At 43.3% G+C, this 17340-nt stretch overlaps 2 protein-coding genes across 4 annotated transcripts; one reads left to right on the forward strand and one right to left on the reverse strand.

The window, feature by feature from the left end:
• Positions 1 to 967: 967 nt before the first annotated feature.
• LOC111219960 (multiple inositol polyphosphate phosphatase 1-like) lies at positions 968 to 5401 on the forward strand. Of its 2 annotated transcripts, XR_002665036.1 has the most exons (8): positions 968 to 1536; positions 2141 to 2332; positions 2570 to 2764; positions 2853 to 2950; positions 3057 to 3187; positions 3267 to 3400; positions 3530 to 3934; positions 4710 to 5401. XR_002665036.1 is itself a non-coding variant. In XM_022742842.1 (7 exons), the coding sequence occupies exons 1-7, from the start codon at positions 1131 to 1133 to the stop codon at positions 3781 to 3783; spliced, it is 1410 nt and encodes a 469-aa protein (XP_022598563.1). In that variant the 5' UTR covers positions 968 to 1130; the 3' UTR covers positions 3784 to 4418. The 2 variants fall into 2 exon arrangements, 1 of the variants encoding a protein (XP_022598563.1); XM_022742842.1 differs by lacking the exon at positions 4710 to 5401 and having other exon boundaries at positions 3530 to 4418.
• Positions 5402 to 5933: 532 nt separating this feature from the next.
• On the reverse strand, positions 5934 to 15474 carry atad1 (ATPase family, AAA domain containing 1). 2 transcript variants are annotated; one of them, XM_022743175.1, is made up of 10 exons: positions 15412 to 15474; positions 13969 to 14178; positions 13055 to 13153; positions 12080 to 12200; positions 11442 to 11642; positions 10634 to 10740; positions 10460 to 10549; positions 10317 to 10367; positions 10103 to 10233; positions 5934 to 7372 (listed from the first exon to the last, which is right to left on the reverse strand). In XM_022743175.1, exons 2-10 carry the CDS (start codon positions 14140 to 14142, stop codon positions 7252 to 7254), a joined length of 1095 nt encoding a protein of 364 aa, XP_022598896.1. In that variant the 5' UTR covers positions 14143 to 14178; positions 15412 to 15474; the 3' UTR covers positions 5934 to 7251. The 2 variants fall into 2 exon arrangements, with proteins under 2 accessions (XP_022598896.1, XP_022598895.1); XM_022743174.1 differs by lacking the exon at positions 15412 to 15474 and having other exon boundaries at positions 5934 to 7083; positions 7211 to 7372; positions 13969 to 14142.
• Between the last annotated feature and the right edge of the window lie 1866 nt (positions 15475 to 17340).

The following is a 17340-nucleotide window of genomic DNA, read 5'->3' on the forward strand; positions in this document are numbered from 1 at the left end:
ACAGGTGGAAACACTTAGGGAATCAGACTGAGACACATGAGGAAGGCCAAGTGACCTGAAACAAGAGGAGAGTTACTTTTCAAAATAACACAGGAAATGACAGGACAAAATAAAACCAGGACAAGATAACCTCACCACGGTGTGACACCTACAACACGAGCTGCTGCTGGTCTGTGAGCTGATAAAACATGGAACTGTTTGCGTTGGAATCACTTTGCTCCCTTCTGGTCCCGGTGGACCACAGGGACCAGAGCCAGAGTCTGACCAAACCCTCCAACCATTAACCCCAGCCAACATTTATTAAGGTGTTTAAAGTAAGAGCTGGCTGTGGTCGGGTCAGTGATGGTTGATTAAGTATGATTGGCTGTTGCTTCTCTGATCAGTCGTGATCAGTTGAGAGTTGGGTCACTGATAAATGACTGTCTTACTCTGACGTTGGTGCTCTACACACTTTCTGACAAGTTGGTTCAGTATGAGTCCTGGCCTCAGATATGATCCTAAAATACTTTTATTTTAACTCCACAAACAGAAATATTAAACACATACATACCTGCATCTCCACCACACCTGTAACACTACTCTGCCCTGCCCCTCCCCCCTTCAGGGGTTCAGCCGCTGCCTGTTGCTCTCTAGATGATAGATGTCGGACCACTGTGGTTTCAGTGTGACGGACGTGATAACATCAGCTGTTTGAAAACGTGGTTTAATGAGCTGCACACGATGTCGCAATGTCACCGCTCATGAAACCACCATGAGGTACAACATCAGGGTCAGGGGTCGGTTTTATCAACTCTAAATTTCTTCTGTGTGTGTGTGTGTGTGTGTGTGTGGGGGGGGGGGCACATGGGTAAGTCAGAGTAAACATTACTTTCATACTGGAGGTAAAGCTTCATAAATCACACACACACACACGTATATATATTCACGATTCTTTTTGTTTTTATTTTGAAGTGTTAAAATCGTCGAATTAAAACTCCGGGAAACTCATTGGTCGGCCATTGAAGGGCGGGACCAGAGTCCTTGACGACAGAGGGGTCGAAGGTCATCTGAACCCGGAACATCAACAAAGCAAACAAAGGCGGCGGGAGAGAAGTTAAAGTCCGTCAGTTTCTCCTCCGGTTCCCGCCGACATGTTCTCCGTTTTACTGCCCACTAACAGTTTGCTGGTGGCGGCTCTCAGTCTGCTCCTGACCCGCCTGTCCAGCTCCTCTCTGTGGGTCCCGGACATCCCGCACATCGCCACTTATTTCGGGACCAAGACCCGGTACGAGGAGGTGAACCCGCACCTGCTGCGGGACCTGACCTCCGTCAACACGTCTGTCCTCAAACCTCCGCCCAACGAGCGCTGCTCCTCGGTCCACCTGACCGCCGTCATCAGGCACGGCAGCCGGTACCCGACCGTCAAGAACATCCGCAGGATCCAGAAACTGAGCGAGCTGGTCCGGAGGGAAGCTTCCAGAGGCTCCGGGGGCCCCGAGGACTGGCTGCGGGAGATCCAGAGCCGCTGGGACATGTGGTACACCGAGGACATGGACGGTGAGACACAGTTTGAATATAATAAATCAAATGTAATAAGTCAGATAGGTGCAGTGTGTCTGAAAATATTTCTGTAAATTTCTATAATAATAATAAAATAACAAATGATATTATTCCTGAAAACAAACCGTTAATCCTGCAGTATAAATCCTTAAATATTCTGATAATATTCCTGTTGATCCGCCAAAATATTACTGAAAATATTCTTGTAACATCACTGCCATATTTCTGAAAAAAGTCAGGTAATCATTTGCTTGTGGAATTTATTGTCAACAAATGTGGAAATCTGCCTTTGGCTTCACAGGCTGGTTAAAACTAACAATAAATACAATAATAAAATGAGAACAACATGCTGACAACAAGCGACAATAACAGACATGATTTCAGTGTGAATGATGCTGATGAGTTCAACAAGTTATTTCAGTTCATTCTGAAAATATCTACAAAAATATTCCAGTTAAACATCTTGAATATTCCTCTGAAAATACAGAAAAATTAAAAACAATCTGAAAACTTTCTGGGTAATCTGGTGGGATATTCCCGGAATAGGAGAAAGATAAACTGCTCAGATTGTTGTCATATTAAATGTATTTGCTGTGCTCAGGTCAGCTGGTGATGAAGGGCAGGGAAGACCTGCGTCACCTGGCGAGGCGTCTGGCCGCCGTGTTTCCGGCCCTGCTGTCGGAGGAGAACCTGAGGAGGAGGAGGATCAGCTTCATCACCAGCTCCAAGCATCGCTGTGTGAGCAGCGTGGAGGCGTTTCAGGAGGGACTGCAGCAGCACTGGGGGCTCCAGGGTGAGACTCACAGATAGGTTGATCTGTGATGATGTGATCAAGTCGTTACTCAAGACGTCACACAGATGGTCAGTATTTAATAATGAGTGGAGGAGGAGCTGATTCTAATCAGGAAGTCACACTGAGATCAGACATGATGTAAACACTCTCCGCCCACATGTCACAGTTGCTCCTCCCCCTTCTCTGGAGGCTATTCACTGGCATGATGGGAGATGTAGTTGAACTCTCTCTCTGCAGAGGTGGCGTACAGCCACCGGGTGGACGACGAGCTGATGCGTTTCTTCGAGCGTTGCCGTGGTTACGTGGAGGGTGTGGAGAAGAACCGCACGGCACTGAGGGAGGTGGAGAGGTTCAAACACGGCGAGGAGATGGAGGGAGTGAGGAGGAGGATGGCCGAGAGACTGGGCCTTCCTCACCACCGCCTCACAGCGGGTCAGACACAAACACACGCACACACACACACACGCACAGTGTCAGCTGTGAGGAGCTGATGAAGTGTGTCCCTCTCTGTCTCCTGTAGATCTGGTTGAAGCAGCGTTCTTCTTGTGTTCCTACGAGCTGTCCATCAAGTCTCTTCACTCTCCGTGGTGTTTCCTGTTCGACGAGAACGACGCCAAGGTACAAACACAATCCTCCAGAGACATCACATGAGATAAGTGTGCGGGAGGGGCGTTACCGTGGTGTTGCCATGGTTTCAGGTCACCTGTGTGTCTCCTCTCTGCAGGTGTTGGAATACAAGTCGGACCTGAAGCAGTACTGGAAGCGTTCCCATGGTCATGTGATCAGCGGTCTGTCTAGCTGTCCTCTGTTCCACCACGTCTTCAGGACGCTGGACAAAGCCGGACGTCCCCGCAGGTCTGACACCTGGTCTACGTCAAGTTTACACTCACACCTTTTCTGTGATGACATCATACGTAACTGTTGTGTCCCTCAGGTCCACCGAGGCATCCCCTGAGCCCGCCTCCATCCTGCTGGGTCACGCCGAGACGCTCCTCCCCCTCCTCTCTCTGCTGGGACTCTACAAGGACCAGACTCCGCCCACTGCCGACAACTACCACACGCAGCACGGTACGAAGGCCCGCCCCCATCCTCACATCCAATTGGAGATGAGGACATGATGTGAGGTCCAGGTGGACGCATGGATCCAGGACTTCACTGTGACCTCAGACCTTCTCCTGTCCTGTCGTGTTTTCACAGGTAGAAGTTTCCGGAGCGGCCGGATCGTCCCGTACGCCGCCAACCTGCTCTTCGTCCTGTACGACTGTCAGCGCGGACCCCGCCTGCAGCTGCTCATCAACGAGTCTCCAGTTCGATTCCCGGGGCTGGAGGCTGAGGACGCCCCGCTGTACCGGGACGTCCGCGCCACATACCGCCACCTGCTGGACGGCTGCGACTTCAACAGGGAGTGCGAGGGCCGGACTGGAGGCCGAGGACCCAACACTGAACTCTGAGAGACCTGATGCAGTAGAACCACAGAGTCCAGTCCAGAACCTGAATCCTCCTTCTCCACACCTTCAAATGTTACCTGACAGTGAATCGACTCATCGCTAAACCCCGCCCTCAAACACCAATGGTCCAATTGCAGCTCATCAGCAGCAACAGGTGTTCAGACTCGCTGAGTTTAAACCAGTTGGACTAAACTAACTAGTTGTTCAGATCAGTCTGACAATGAACCTGACATCACACTCAGCATTAGCTTAGCTTAGCATAGCTGAGCTGTGATCCACAGCTCGGTTACATTTCATTGTGTTATTGAAGCTGCTGTGACACAATAATAATAACAATAACAATAACAACAATAAGAATAATAATAAATGATGGCAGGTGAGTAAGTTTGCTCTTGCAGCTTCTCACCACGTTTTTACCTGTGATTCTAAAATCAAACCAAAATATTTCAGTAATGAAACAAGTTCAAAACATCAACACTAAAAACATCGACAGTAAATGTCACTGATGAAAATAAAAACTAAAGTTTTCTAAACTTGACGACTCAGACTAGTCCTAGGTCACATCCTAAAAAATATTAATATTAAATATTAGTTATGGCTAAAAAGTGTTTTCTGAGGTCATTGTGACCTTTGACCACTAAACTCTAATCACATCATCCTTGAGTCCAGGTGAATTTTTGTGCCAAATTTGAAGAAAGTCTGTCAATCGCTGGGTGGAGGAATAAAAAAATAACACTTACTTAATCCCAAAGGAAAATTAGAGAATTAAAATGAGGTAAAATGTACTAAAACAGCATCTTAACAGGATCAATATTAAATTAAATCCATATTTGAATAAATATGAGCTAAAGGATTGAATGAATTATTAATAAATTCATAAATTTTTCTTTCAAAATTATCATTTTAAAGTCTGTTTTTATATTTCACAGATATTTTTCCTCCATGACATTAACATTGATTTGAAACTTTGTGGCTGAACTGAAGCTGAACTTTAACCTGGAGTCACGTCAGCTGCGAGGAGCGAGGCTGAGGAGGCTGAACCTTCCTCACATCCTGTTCTCCACCGGGCTTTTCTTCTTCTTCTGTGGTTTAATGGCAGCAGCTGGAGGACCGGCTCCACCTACTGCTTATGGAGGGAAATGGGACTGAAGCTTCTGGAGGTCCTGGTTCTGATTGGAGTTCTTCTCTGAAAGAATCAGTTTCTAAGGTTTTAGGTGAACTGGCCCTTTAATCTTCAGAGGGAAATCTTTGACTTTTATTTTGACAGGTTGATTCAGGATCGTGGAACTTTATGTTTATTTATTCAGATTTTTATGATCATGTGGGTTGGCTTGATTTTCTACTGATTTTGGTTTGTGGGTTAGACTGAGGGAGGATTTCACAATAAAAGCTCTGGTTACTCTGCAGGACATCTGCAGTGTTTGAAGCTGAGTTTGTGTCTTTAAGGTAAATTTGTTTGTCTGTTTTCTGTCTTTGTGCCTGAATAAGTTTAAAATGACAGTTCAGCTTTTTCTGAGGTTGTTGATGTTAAAACTTGGTGCTTTTTGTTTTTATTTCCTGTGGAATTATTCCTGATGAGTGCCAAATGTTTCAAATTAAAAGCTTTAATAAAGGTTTTTCAGTCATAACAGACGGTCTGTCTTTATTTGACTTTATTTACTGAAATTTAACTTTCCAGCAGGTCGGTCAATTTTATCTTGCACAAAAAAAAAAAATCAAACTATCTCCAAAATGACTGTCATGTATCAGCACATGACATATTTTTAATATAGGAATCAAATCTTCAGAAAAATGCATTTTCACCACTTTTACTCCTCATAGACAAAACCAACAGACATTATTATTATTATTACTACTACAGATATTTGATGTGTGGATCAGTGTTTGGTTCAGTGTGAGGAAAAAAACAGATTTTGAGAATATAGTCAAAATATTTAAGAAAAAAGTTTGAGTGTTAATATAACATTTTATTATACATTATTAAATATTGATAAAAAATTATATGTATTTTTTAAATAAATTTTCAGGAAAAAATAGTAATAAAGGAATTACAACTTTATTCAACATCATTAATCGTCTCAGATTGCAACTTGTTCTCTAAATCCCAGATTTTTCATTTTAATTAAAAACAGAACGAAGATGAGAAACATTTAAACATTTTCAAAATTTATTTTTAATAATTTCATTTTTCTGTTCCATCATAGTTTCTTACATCATAACAGGAAACAACTACATTGTAAAAAAAATCCTCCTGGTTCTCTTCTGGTTTTGTTTACATTGACATTTGATGCTGTGATTTAATGATGATGACGAAACAATTAGTGGAATAATTGATTGATATTTATTATTATTAAAAGGCAGAAAAATAATCTTTGATTTCAGTTTGTTAAATGTGTTCATCATATTTTTTTCTGTGATTGGAAACTGAATCCGAATCTTTGGGTTTTGAACTGTCGGTCAAAACAAAACACGTCTGAAAACGTCACCGTGGAGATTTTAATAAACCAAACTATTGATCGATCAGATGAGGAAATAATCCCCAGTGAAGCTTGACTGTGGTTTCTATTCTTTTCATCCCAGAATAGAAAACACAGCTGAGTTCTTTCCACATTCAAACCTCAGAATAAAAGCATAATAATAATAATAATAATAATAAAGTACACTTCATAGAAAAGATGAAATTCACCTTCACACAGTTTCAAACTAAATGTTCAGATTCTTCTGTTTACAGTTTTATTTTACAGTGTAAACGCTTCAGAAACGTAACAGAGTTGCTCGTTTCCTAACGACCTTCAGAAAGAACTCGTTAAAGGTCACAAGTCTTCAAACAGTAATTACAATTAACTGATTCTTATGACGCTAACGAACAGCAGAGTGGTTCTGCTGAACATGCAGATAACGTCTGTTTGAGAGAGTCCAGGTCCAGTTCAAACGTTAAACATCAAACTGAGATGTTTTTTAACATTTACAACTTTAGGCGAGAAAAATAGACACCAAGAAAAAAAAAAAAAAACTCCAGACAAGTGAACAGGACCCTCAACACATCATCCCAGCAGAAAGGTCAGGGGTCACGGCCCTGAAGTCTGGTCCAATCAGGAGCCAACGTCTCATGTGTGATTGATTTGTTAAAAAGACGTTTCACTGATCGACTGTCAGTTTATTTACACAGGAAAAAGCAGGAAGCGTTACCATAACGACGAGACTCCAGCTTCATCGCTCCACCTTCAGACACAGAAATGATTAATTTTTCTTTTCTGTGTCTGGAGGTCATGGAGGGTCCGGGTCCGGGTCAGGGTGTGGGACCTGGAGGACCGTCAGCGACATGATCAGCAGATTTAAATAAAAACAGCAGAAACAAAAACTGTGGCACATGTGGAACATATTAAACACGTGTAGAGACATCAGCTGATCGACGGCTCTGGAATCGAACCTGTGAGTGCAGGCTCGGCTGAGGTCAAGTGATCAATGTGTTCAGTCCAGAGCAGCATGCAACAGGGCGCCGTGTCCGCCCGCCGATTTAGATTTCTTCATCTTACTGATCGACTTCTGAAGATCGGACTGATGGATGGGACGAATAAAGTCCTCAGAGGAACTGAGAGAGAGAGAGGGAGAGAGACAGAGGTAGAGAGAGAGGGAAGGAGGGAGAGAGAGCGAGAGAGGGAGAGTAGGAGGGAGAGAGAGAGAGGGGGAGGGAGAGAGAGAGATAGAGAGGGAAGGAGGGAGAGAGAGAGAGAGAGAGGGAGAGAGTAGGACGGAGGGAGAGAGAGGGAGAGAGAGAGGGAGAGAGAGGAGAGAGGGAGGGAGAGAGAGATAGAGAGAGAGGGAAAGAGGTTCACATGAAATGAGACAGCTAGAACATAAATTCTCCCTCTACGCTGACAATGTGTTGTTGTATAATGGAGAGCGGAAAACTCAGTGTTCGTGTTCCAGGACTTTTCCAGGTGTTTAGTGACTGTACAAACCCTGAGTTACCTGTACAGGTACACAGTGGTGACTCCCCATCAGTCTTTTCACGACAGAAGCATCTCCCACAAATCAGGTAAAAGACTTGATGATAAACAGACAGTCAACACTGAGTAAAGGTGTTTCTGGTTATTCACTGATCATGGATAATAACATGGAGACCGACTGTCCATGATTTATGACGTAGATGTAGTGACGTAGATGTAGTGACGTAGATGTTATGACGTAGATGTTGTGACGTAGATGTTATGACGTAGATGTTGTGACGTAGATGTTATGACGTAGATGTTGTGACGTAGATGTTGTGACGTAGATGTGGTGACATAGATGTTATTATGTGTATGTAGTAACGTAGATGTAGTGACGTAGATGTAGATGTAGTGACGTAGATGTAGTGACGTAGATGTAATGATGTAGATGTAATGACGTAGATGTAGATGTAATGATGTAGATGTAATGACGTAGATGTAGTTGTAGTGACGTAGATGTAATGACGTAGATGTAGATGTAGTGACGTAGATGTAGTGACGTAGATGTAGTGACGTAGATGTAATGATGTAGATGTAATGACGTAGATGTAGATGTAATGATGTAGATGTAGTGACATTGATGTGGTGACATAAATGTAGATGTAGTAACGTAGATGTAATGACGTAGATGTAGATGTAGTGACGTAGATGTAATGACGTAGATGTAGATGTAAATGAAGTAGATGTAGATGTAGTGACGTAGATGTAATGATGTAGATGTAGTGACGTAGATGTAATGACGTAGATGTAGATGTAGTGACGTAGATGTAGTGACGTAGATGTAGTGACGTAGATGTAGTGACGTAGATGTAATGATGTAGATGTAATGACGTAGATGTAGATGTAGTGACGTAGATGTAATGATGTAGATGTAGTGACGTAGATGTAATGACGTAGATGTAGATGTAGTGACGTAGATGTAGTGACGTAGATGTAGATGTAATGATGTAGATGTAGTGACATAGATGTGGTGACATAGATGTAGATGTAGTGACGTAGATGTAGATGTAGTGACATAGATGTTATGACGTAGATGTTATGACGTAGATGTTATGACGTAGATGTTGTGACATAGATGTGGTGACATAGATGTTATTATGTGTATGTAGTGACATAGATGTATGGACGTAGATGTAGATGTAGTGACGTAGATGTAGTGACGTAGATGTAGTGACGTAGATGTAGTGACGTAGATGTAGTGACGTAGATGTAGTGACGTAGATGTAGTGACGTAGATGTAGTGACGTAGATGTAGTGACGTAGATGTAGTGACGTAGATGTAGTGACGTAGATGTAGTGACGTAGATGTAGTGACGTAGATGTAGTGACGTAGATGTAGTGACGTAGATGTAGTGACGTAGATGTAGTGACGTAGATGTAGTGACGTAGATGTAGTGACGTAGATGTAGTGACGTAGATGTAGTGACGTAGATGTAGTGACGTAGATGTAGTGACGTAGATGTAGTGACGTAGATGTAGTGACGTAGATGTAGTGACGTAGATGTAGTGACGTAGATGTAGTGACGTAGATGTAGTGACGTAGATGTAGTGACGTAGATGTAGTGACGTAGATGTAGTGACGTAGATGTAGTGACGTAGATGTAGTGACGTAGATGTAGTGACGTAGATGTAGTGACGTAGATGTAGTGACGTAGATGTAGTGACGTAGATGTAGTGACGTAGATGTAGTGACGTAGATGTAGTGACGTAGATGTAGTGACGTAGATGTAGTGACGTAGATGTAGTGACGTAGATGTAGTGACGTAGATGTAGTGACGTAGATGTAGTGACGTAGATGTAGTGACGTAGATGTAGTGACGTAGATGTAGTGACGTAGATGTAGTGACGTAGATGTAGTGACGTAGATGTAGTGACGTAGATGTAGATGTACTGATGTAGATGTAGTGCCGTAGATGTAGATGTGGTGACGTAGATGTAGATGTAGTGGTGTAGATGTAGATGTGGTGACGTAGATGTAGAGATATAGATGTAGATGTCTTGACGTAGATGTTGTGACGTAGTTGTGACATAAATGTAGATGTAGTGACGTAGATGTGGTGACGTAGATGTAGATGTAGTGACGTAGATGTTGTGACATAAATGTAGATGTAGTGACGTAGATGTTGTGATGTAGATGTAGAGACATATATGTGGTGACATAGATGTAGATGCGGTGACATAGATGTAGATGTAGTGACATAGATGTAGATGTAGTGACGTAGATGTGGTGACGTAGATGTGGTGTGGTGATGCAGATGTGGTGACGTAGATGCGGCGTTAAGTTTGGTGCTGCCTGGGGGGACGCTGCTGTGACTGATGCACCGAGATACCTGTCGTTCTGACTGTGGACGAAGTCTCGCACACAGAGCAGTGCAGCGTCGCGACACATCTCTCTGAGATCACTTCCTGAGAAACCGTCTGTCTCCTTGGCGATGTCGATGAGGTCAACAGAGGAGTCAACCTGTAGAGAGACAGAGGTGATGATGTCAGCGAGAGTCAGAGCCACAGTTCTGATAGAGACTGATGAGGAGGTGAAACTCTCACGCTCTCGTTCTCCAGGATGAGTTTTAGGATCTGCTCTCTCTGCCTCACACTCTGCAGGAACAAACACAAACAGCAGATTTCATTGGTTTGAGGCGGTGACATCATCATGATGTCATCATGTTAATGATTTAAATGTATCATACCGGCTGGTTGATGTGGAACCTGGTGGGCATCCTCCTCAGGATGGCAGAGTCCAGATCCTGAGGCCGGTTGGTGGCTCCCATGATGATCACCTGACAGACAGAGGCTTGTTAATATTAAGGATTAGATTCTAATGACTTACGCTCAGAGGCAGGTGTTTGAACACCTGGACACACCTGGCAGTTGTGGTCGGTGTCCAGTCCGTCCCACAGACTCATGAACTGAGCCTTCATCATGGCCGTGGCCTCGTGGTCTGAGCTGGAGCGACTCCTCAGGAACGAGTCTGACAAAACACACACGACACACTGATACGTGCTGGTCAGACACAGGTACTGCACACTGACACTGAAACCTGCTGACAGATTTGAGCTGGAATGAGCTGAAAACATGAAACTTGGCACAATGACTGGAAATGATGAGCATCAGCTTCCCAAGAATATGAGCTCAGTCGGCCACATGGTGGCGCTGTAATTAAGGCCAGTTTTGGAAAGGCCACGCCCCTCACACTATTTGTCCGATACACTTAAAATTGGACACCCGCATTCAGCTCAGCATGCTCTAGAAAAAAAACCTCTTGGACCATTAAAGTCCACCATGATGAATTTTTGCCAATTAGCATAATGTGAAAAACAGTAAACTGAATAGAACGTTATGAAGTTTTACTTTAGCAACACCACATTTGGTATATAGCCTGAGGAATGAGATACAAATTCTTTGCTAAATGAGCAAGATCGGTCAAAACACATGGCCTCATTAACCAACATCTGTTTGCAAAGGGCGGGGCTTGGCAAATATTGAGCCATAACTCATTAACCCTTTGTCCAATCACCATTAAAATCTGAAGTGTCATACTGATCGATGAAAGTGGGTGGGGTCTATTCATCAATATCCTGTTATCCCCCACTTTGACTGACAGGTCTGTGTTGTGTGTGTGTGTGTGTGTGTGTGTGTGTGTGTGTGTGTTTGTGTCTGTCCATACTGCACCTATCTCGTCGATGAAGATGATTGACGGCTGCAGTTTAACAGCCAATGAGAACACAGCAGCAGCCAGTTTCTGGGACTCTCCATACCACTTGTCGGTCAACGTGCTCGGCTGCAGGTTGATGAAACGAAACCCCGCCTCCTTGGCCGTCGCCTTGGCGATCAGCGTTTTACCGCAGCCGGGGGGCCCATACAGCAACACGCCTGTTGCGATGATGACAGTGTTGGTATTTTGGCCTGGACTGTACACTGTCATGTTCCCTTCCCTGCTTCCTTCTCCCCTCCTTTCTTCATCCCTCCCCTCCCTCTCTCCTGCCTTACTCTTTTAATATTTCTTTCCCTTCTTTATTTATTCCTTTTCTGTCCCTCCTCCTCGTCTTCTTATCGTGATGTGACTCTGTAAATGACACAATCACTAATTAAACTGATTAAACTAATTAAACTGATTAGCCTGATTTAACTGATTAAACTAATTCATCTAATTAAACTGATTCATCTAATTAAACTGATTAAAATAATTTATCTAATTAAACTGATTAATCTAATTAATCTAATTAAACTGATTGAATTGATTAAACTAATTAATGTAATTAAATTGATTAAACTAATTGAACCGATGACATCATGTCTCTCCATCTGACCTTTTGGTGGCTGCAGAAGCCTGGATCCCTGGAACAGGTGTCTCTTCTGAACAGGTAAAATCACTGTCTCCTTTAACTCTGTGATCACCTCATCCAGACCTGCGATGTCTCTCCAGGTGATCTGCAATCACACATTTATTAATTATATTACAGGTTAATTATTAATTTTAGCACATTTAACAACTATAATGATCATTTGAAGACCCGCAAACTGACAACAGCTATTTTCATTATTGATTAACCTGCTGATTATTTTCTGGATTCATTATTCGGTCCATAAACTGTTACAATGTTTAAATATTCAGGTTTCTGCAACAGAAGGAAAATAAAAGCAGGAAATCCTCACGACAAAGAAATGACAAACCACTATACGCTTACTGGTAAGATAATCAATAGATTAGCTAATCGTTTCTAACATCTAACGTCTTCATCCACAGGGCTCTGTTTTAGGTCCTCCGCTGTTTCCTACACACCTGCTTCCTCTTCTGGAAATGATTTGCAAATACAGCTGAAACAATTAACAATAAACTGATAACCAATTAATTAATTGGTGCCTATTTTGATAATCAATTTATCATTGGAGCCATTAAAGGGACTTGTTCCCGCTCCTCCAGTTTTATAAAACTATAAACTGAATATTTTGGAGTTTTGACTTAGACAAAACAAGTCGTTAGAAGACGTCACCTTATTTTTATGAACCAAACAACTAATCGATCAGGAAAATCATCAGCAGATTAATCAATGATGGAAATAACATTTAATTGCAGCCCTAGTTTAAGATATAATATAGATCTAAAATAATTTAATATACAAACACTTCACAGCTCTGAGCATCAGGCTGTCATTACAAACACTCTTTAGCTTTTAGCCTCAATTATATATTCAACAAAAATAACTTTATCAACACATTTTACAAAGAGGAAAAGAAGAGCACGGCCTCTCGTATGTGAATCACTGTGACACAAATAAAGTTACCTGCATGCTGAGCGGGTCGACCAGGTGAGCTGCGATGCTCATCTCGTACTCTGACAGCTTCACATTTTTTACTCCGATCTGACGCATCAACTTCTCGGCCTGAAGGAGGTAAAATCAACAAAAAACAAAGGTCCATTTAGTAGCTGTTCCAGAGCTTTCAAACATATCACATGATCTTCATTTTTGAAGCAACTGAGCAAACTTCATCCGCTGAGGAAGACTCTACGAAACAACTTAAGGTTCCTGGAACTTTTTTGGTCAAAATGGCCGCTCTGACAGCGGCTCCTGAGGGTGCTGCTGACTTCCCTCTGGTTCTCAGACCAGCAGACCAGGACCAAGGTCTGGGAGGTCTGGGTGGACTCTTTACATCCACACAGAATGTAGTTCAATATCTTTCTCATGGTCAAAGAATGACAGGTAACAATTAGGGATGCCCCGATTGATCGGCCAGTTTTCAAAAAGTCTCCTTTTTGAAATCGAGCCAGTTTCTTTATGAAGGCTCCTCTGCGTTAATCATGTTAAGATAACATTTATGATTGTTTTTAAAGGCATACTAACCTAAAAACCTGTAACTTAATCATGAGGAAGTGTCAGAGCCACGGAGACACAGAGCATAGCTGTAACCATAGTAACTCACTCAAACCCCTGTCTGCATGCACATGGCCCGAGAGGAGCATCATGGGAATAAATGACAGTAACAGATTTATAGATATTTCTGTCTGAAGAACTGTCTGTCTCTGTCTGTCTCTCTGCCTCTCTCTCCCTGTCCATCTGTCTGTCTCTCTCTCACTCTCTGTGTCTGTCTCTCTCTCAGTCTGTCCATCTGCCTCTCTGTCTGTCAGCATCTTATCACGCAGCGACCTTAAACTTACTTCATTTTGCCCCCACCAACCCCCAACCCCACCCCGTCTCACCTGTTTCTGGGCCTCCACCTTCTGCTTCCTGGTGGGGTCGATGGCATCAACCATCCACTTAATGGTGAAGTAGGTGACGGCTCCGAATATGGTGAGGCGGAAGAGGAGGCCGATGACCTCGTTCCTGCCCAGAGGACGGGCGATGTTTTCAGCTGGGACCTCCCTCAACACCATGGTCAAAGTCAGAGAGGACAGGAAATACACACAGGGCTGCAGACAGCCACACACACAACACAAACAACAACAGGTTCCTATAAGGTCACGTTATTATAACTGAGACACAGTCAGTAAATAACCCAGGTCATTGTTTAAGTTGGACTGAAGAAACTCTGTAGATGAACTTAACTCTTGCATTTATAAAGTAGTTTCTGAGAAAGTCTTCTATGAAAAAATAATATCAGATGAGGTAAATATTAATAATTTCAATAATTGTTAGTTACTATCCTACAAAACAGACCCACAGCTCATCACCATGTTTTTAGTTTTCAGTTGATGTGGAGGAATAGAGCGAAATACTATAATATACACTATAAAAGTAGAATTACTTATTGTAATAATAGCTTTTGGTGTTTTGGATTGCCAAAAATCTTCTGTTAAATCATTCCTGATATTCATTCATGACCTGACAACGGGTTATTATCAACAAGAAGCAAGGAAATGGAAAATTGTCAGATTTTAAATGGAGTTCGGTGAAACCTTCTGATAACAGACCATGGCTGTCAGTGATTACGTCTGGACTCAAACGGGATCGTTAGCAGCTTCTGGAGTAGTTTCTTATCTTCAGTCATGCTCTGACAGCTCTGAGGTGAGGAAATTATAAATTGTCTGATTTTTAAATGGAGTCTGGCGAAACGTTCCTGATCAGTATTTTATCACCTACACTTACAGATGTTGGACTGTCACTAACAGGACAAACCAAACTCTTCATTTTTAATATAGACGAATTAAAAAGCAGCTTCTGGTGGGTCGTTTCTGACTGTGGTGGATATTTCTGACAGCTTTGTTTTTCTGCCTGGAGGCCATGAAATGATAAATTGTTACGTTTAGACGGAGTCTGGCGGGGAGCTCATTTCAGGGACAGATTTCGACGCACACCGGGACTGTCGCTCATACGAGTAACGGAATTATTCTTTATCTTTCAATGTGGACTCCTGGACCCTGTCCTAGATCCTGTCCTGGACCTCCTACAGGTCTTAGACCACAGTTAGGTACCCTCCAGTATCCGCATTACAAAACCGAAAGCACTGTGCGGACTAGCGGCTAAGTTTAGCATTAGCTTGACCTTCTGGGCTCTCCGGCCGCAGCAGAGCGGTTCTTCACCGGTAACACTGACAGATATGACCAGCGGTGACTGACCGCGGAGCTCCGACTGCTCCGTTAAAACCGCGTGACGAAAACAACAGAAACTCCTCGTTTATCCGGTAAAACGTAACAAACTCTCACCTCCTCCGGTCACGTCAGTCAGCGGCACTTCCCCGGTCTGCTCCTCGGTGGTGTGGGTTGTCTTCTTCTACCGAGTTTGGACTCACTGCCGCCACCTGCAGGGCTGGAGGGAAGAGCAGTGACGTTTCCTGTGACGCCGAAGCTCCGAAGTGAGTGTAAAAAAAGGTTTAATAATGTCAACCTTCGACTGCCACAATACATTTTTCTAGAGTGCAAACAATACAATGACCATCAGGGAAGTAAACCTTTTCTCTAGCTACAGTCCGTACAGTATTTTGCTTGTTTAACTAAAGTTGTCAAATGTAGTGGAGCAGAAATATAAAGTAGATTTGAATGGAAATACTCAAGTTAAGTACAAGAACTTCAATTATAATAATAATAATAATAATACATTTTATTTAAAGGCGCCTCTCTTGGCACTCAAGGACACCGTACAGAGTCACACAAATTGAGATTAAAAACACATTAAGAAGAAGCAACAATAAAAATGAAATATAAAAATAAAAACAATACAAAAGTGACAGAGCAAATGGCATCAGATGGAAAAGGCAGTTTTAAACAGATGTGTTTTGAGTTGTGATTTGAAATGGGGGAATGAATCGATATTTCTGAGTTGGGGCGGTAGTAGATTCCAGGGACGGGGAGCAGAGCGGCTGAATGCTCTACTCCCCATGGTGGTGAGACGGGTGGAGGGGACAGACAGGAGTGTGGAGGAAGAGGATCTGAGGGAGCGGGAGGGAGTGGGAACATGGAGGAGGTCAGACAGATATGGGGGGGCGAGGTTGTGGATGGCTTTAAATGTTAATAGAAGGACTTTGAAATGAATATGGAACTGAACCGGTAGCCAGTGGAGCTGTTGGAGGACAGGAGTGATGTGGTGGATGGAGGGGGTACGAGAAATGATACAGGCAGCTGAGTTCTGGACCAACTGAAGTTTATGGAGGGATTTATGAGGGAGGCCGAAGAGGAGAGAGTTACAGTAATCCAGACGGGAAGTGACGAGGCTGGACAAGGATGGCGGCAGTGTGGGGGGTAAGGGAGGGGCGGAGGCGATTAATGTTTAGTAGGTGGAAGTAGGCAGACCGGGTAATGTTATTGATGTGGGATTGAAAGGATAGTGTGCTGTCAAGGATGACACCCAGGCTATTAACCTGGGGGGAGGGTGAAACGGAGGAGTTATCAATAGTGAGGGAAAAACTGTTGGTTTTGGATAACGTAGATTTGGTGCCAATGAGGAGAACCTCGGTTTTGTTACTGTTTAATTTAAGGAAGTTTAGAGTGAACCAGGTTTTTATTTCAGTGATGCAATCAGTTAGGGAGGTGGGCGGGAGAGTGGATGAGGGTTTAGTGGAGAGGTAGAGCTGGGTGTCATCAGCGTAACAGTGGAAGTCAATGTTAAATTTGCGGAAGATATTGCCGAGGGGAAGGAGGTAGATGATGAAGAGGAAGGGCCCCAGGACAGAGCCCTGGGGCACACTGGAAGTGACGGAGGAGGGGATGGATTTAAAGGACTTCAGTTGAATGAACTGAGTGTGGCCAGAGAGGTAAGATGTGAACCAGTCTAATGCAGTGTGGGTGATGCCAATGGAAGATAGCCTGTTGAGGAGGGTGGTGTGACAAATGGTATCAAAGGCTGCGCTCAGTTCGAGGAGGATGAGGATGGTGAGGAGTCCAGAATCAGCTGCCATAAGGATTTCGTTGGTGATTTTAGTGAGTGCTGTTTCAGTGCTGTGGAGTGGGTGGAAACCAAACTGGAACTCTTCATACAGGTAATTGTGGGATAGGTGAGAATGGAGTTGGGAAGCAACTGTTTTTTCGAGGATTTTGGAGATGAAGGGTAGATTGGAGATAGGACGGAAGTTGTTGAAGTTGGAGGGGTCGGCGCCAGGTTTTTTCAGAATTGGAGTAATGGTAGCAGTTTTGAAAGAT

Source organism: Seriola dumerili, unplaced genomic scaffold (genome assembly GCF_002260705.1).
Source record: "Seriola dumerili isolate Sdu_G_001 unplaced genomic scaffold, Sdu_1.0 BDQW01000068.1, whole genome shotgun sequence".
Taxonomy (NCBI): Eukaryota; Metazoa; Chordata; class Actinopteri; order Carangiformes; family Carangidae; genus Seriola; species Seriola dumerili.

Bases quoted from the DNA above. Each gene is read 5' to 3' on its own strand.
- LOC111219960 (XM_022742842.1), top strand. From the start codon at position 1,131: ATGTTCTCCGTTTTACTGCCCACTAACAGTTTGCTGGTGGCGGCTCTC. The intron at 1,537-2,140 runs GTGAGACACAGT...TGCTGTGCTCAG, and splicing joins GTACACCGAGGACATGGACG to GTCAGCTGGTGATGAAGGGC. The intron at 2,951-3,056 runs GTACAAACACAA...TCCTCTCTGCAG, and splicing joins TCGACGAGAACGACGCCAAG to GTGTTGGAATACAAGTCGGA.
- atad1 (XM_022743175.1), bottom strand. From the start codon at position 14,142: ATGGTGTTGAGGGAGGTCCCAGCTGAAAACATCGCCCGTCCTCTGGGC. The intron at 10,741-11,441 runs GTGCAGTATGGA...GTGTTTTGTCAG, and splicing joins CATCTTCATCGACGAGATAG to ACTCGTTCCTGAGGAGTCGC. The intron at 10,368-10,459 runs GTATGATACATT...TTGTTCCTGCAG, and splicing joins GGTTCCACATCAACCAGCCG to AGTGTGAGGCAGAGAGAGCA.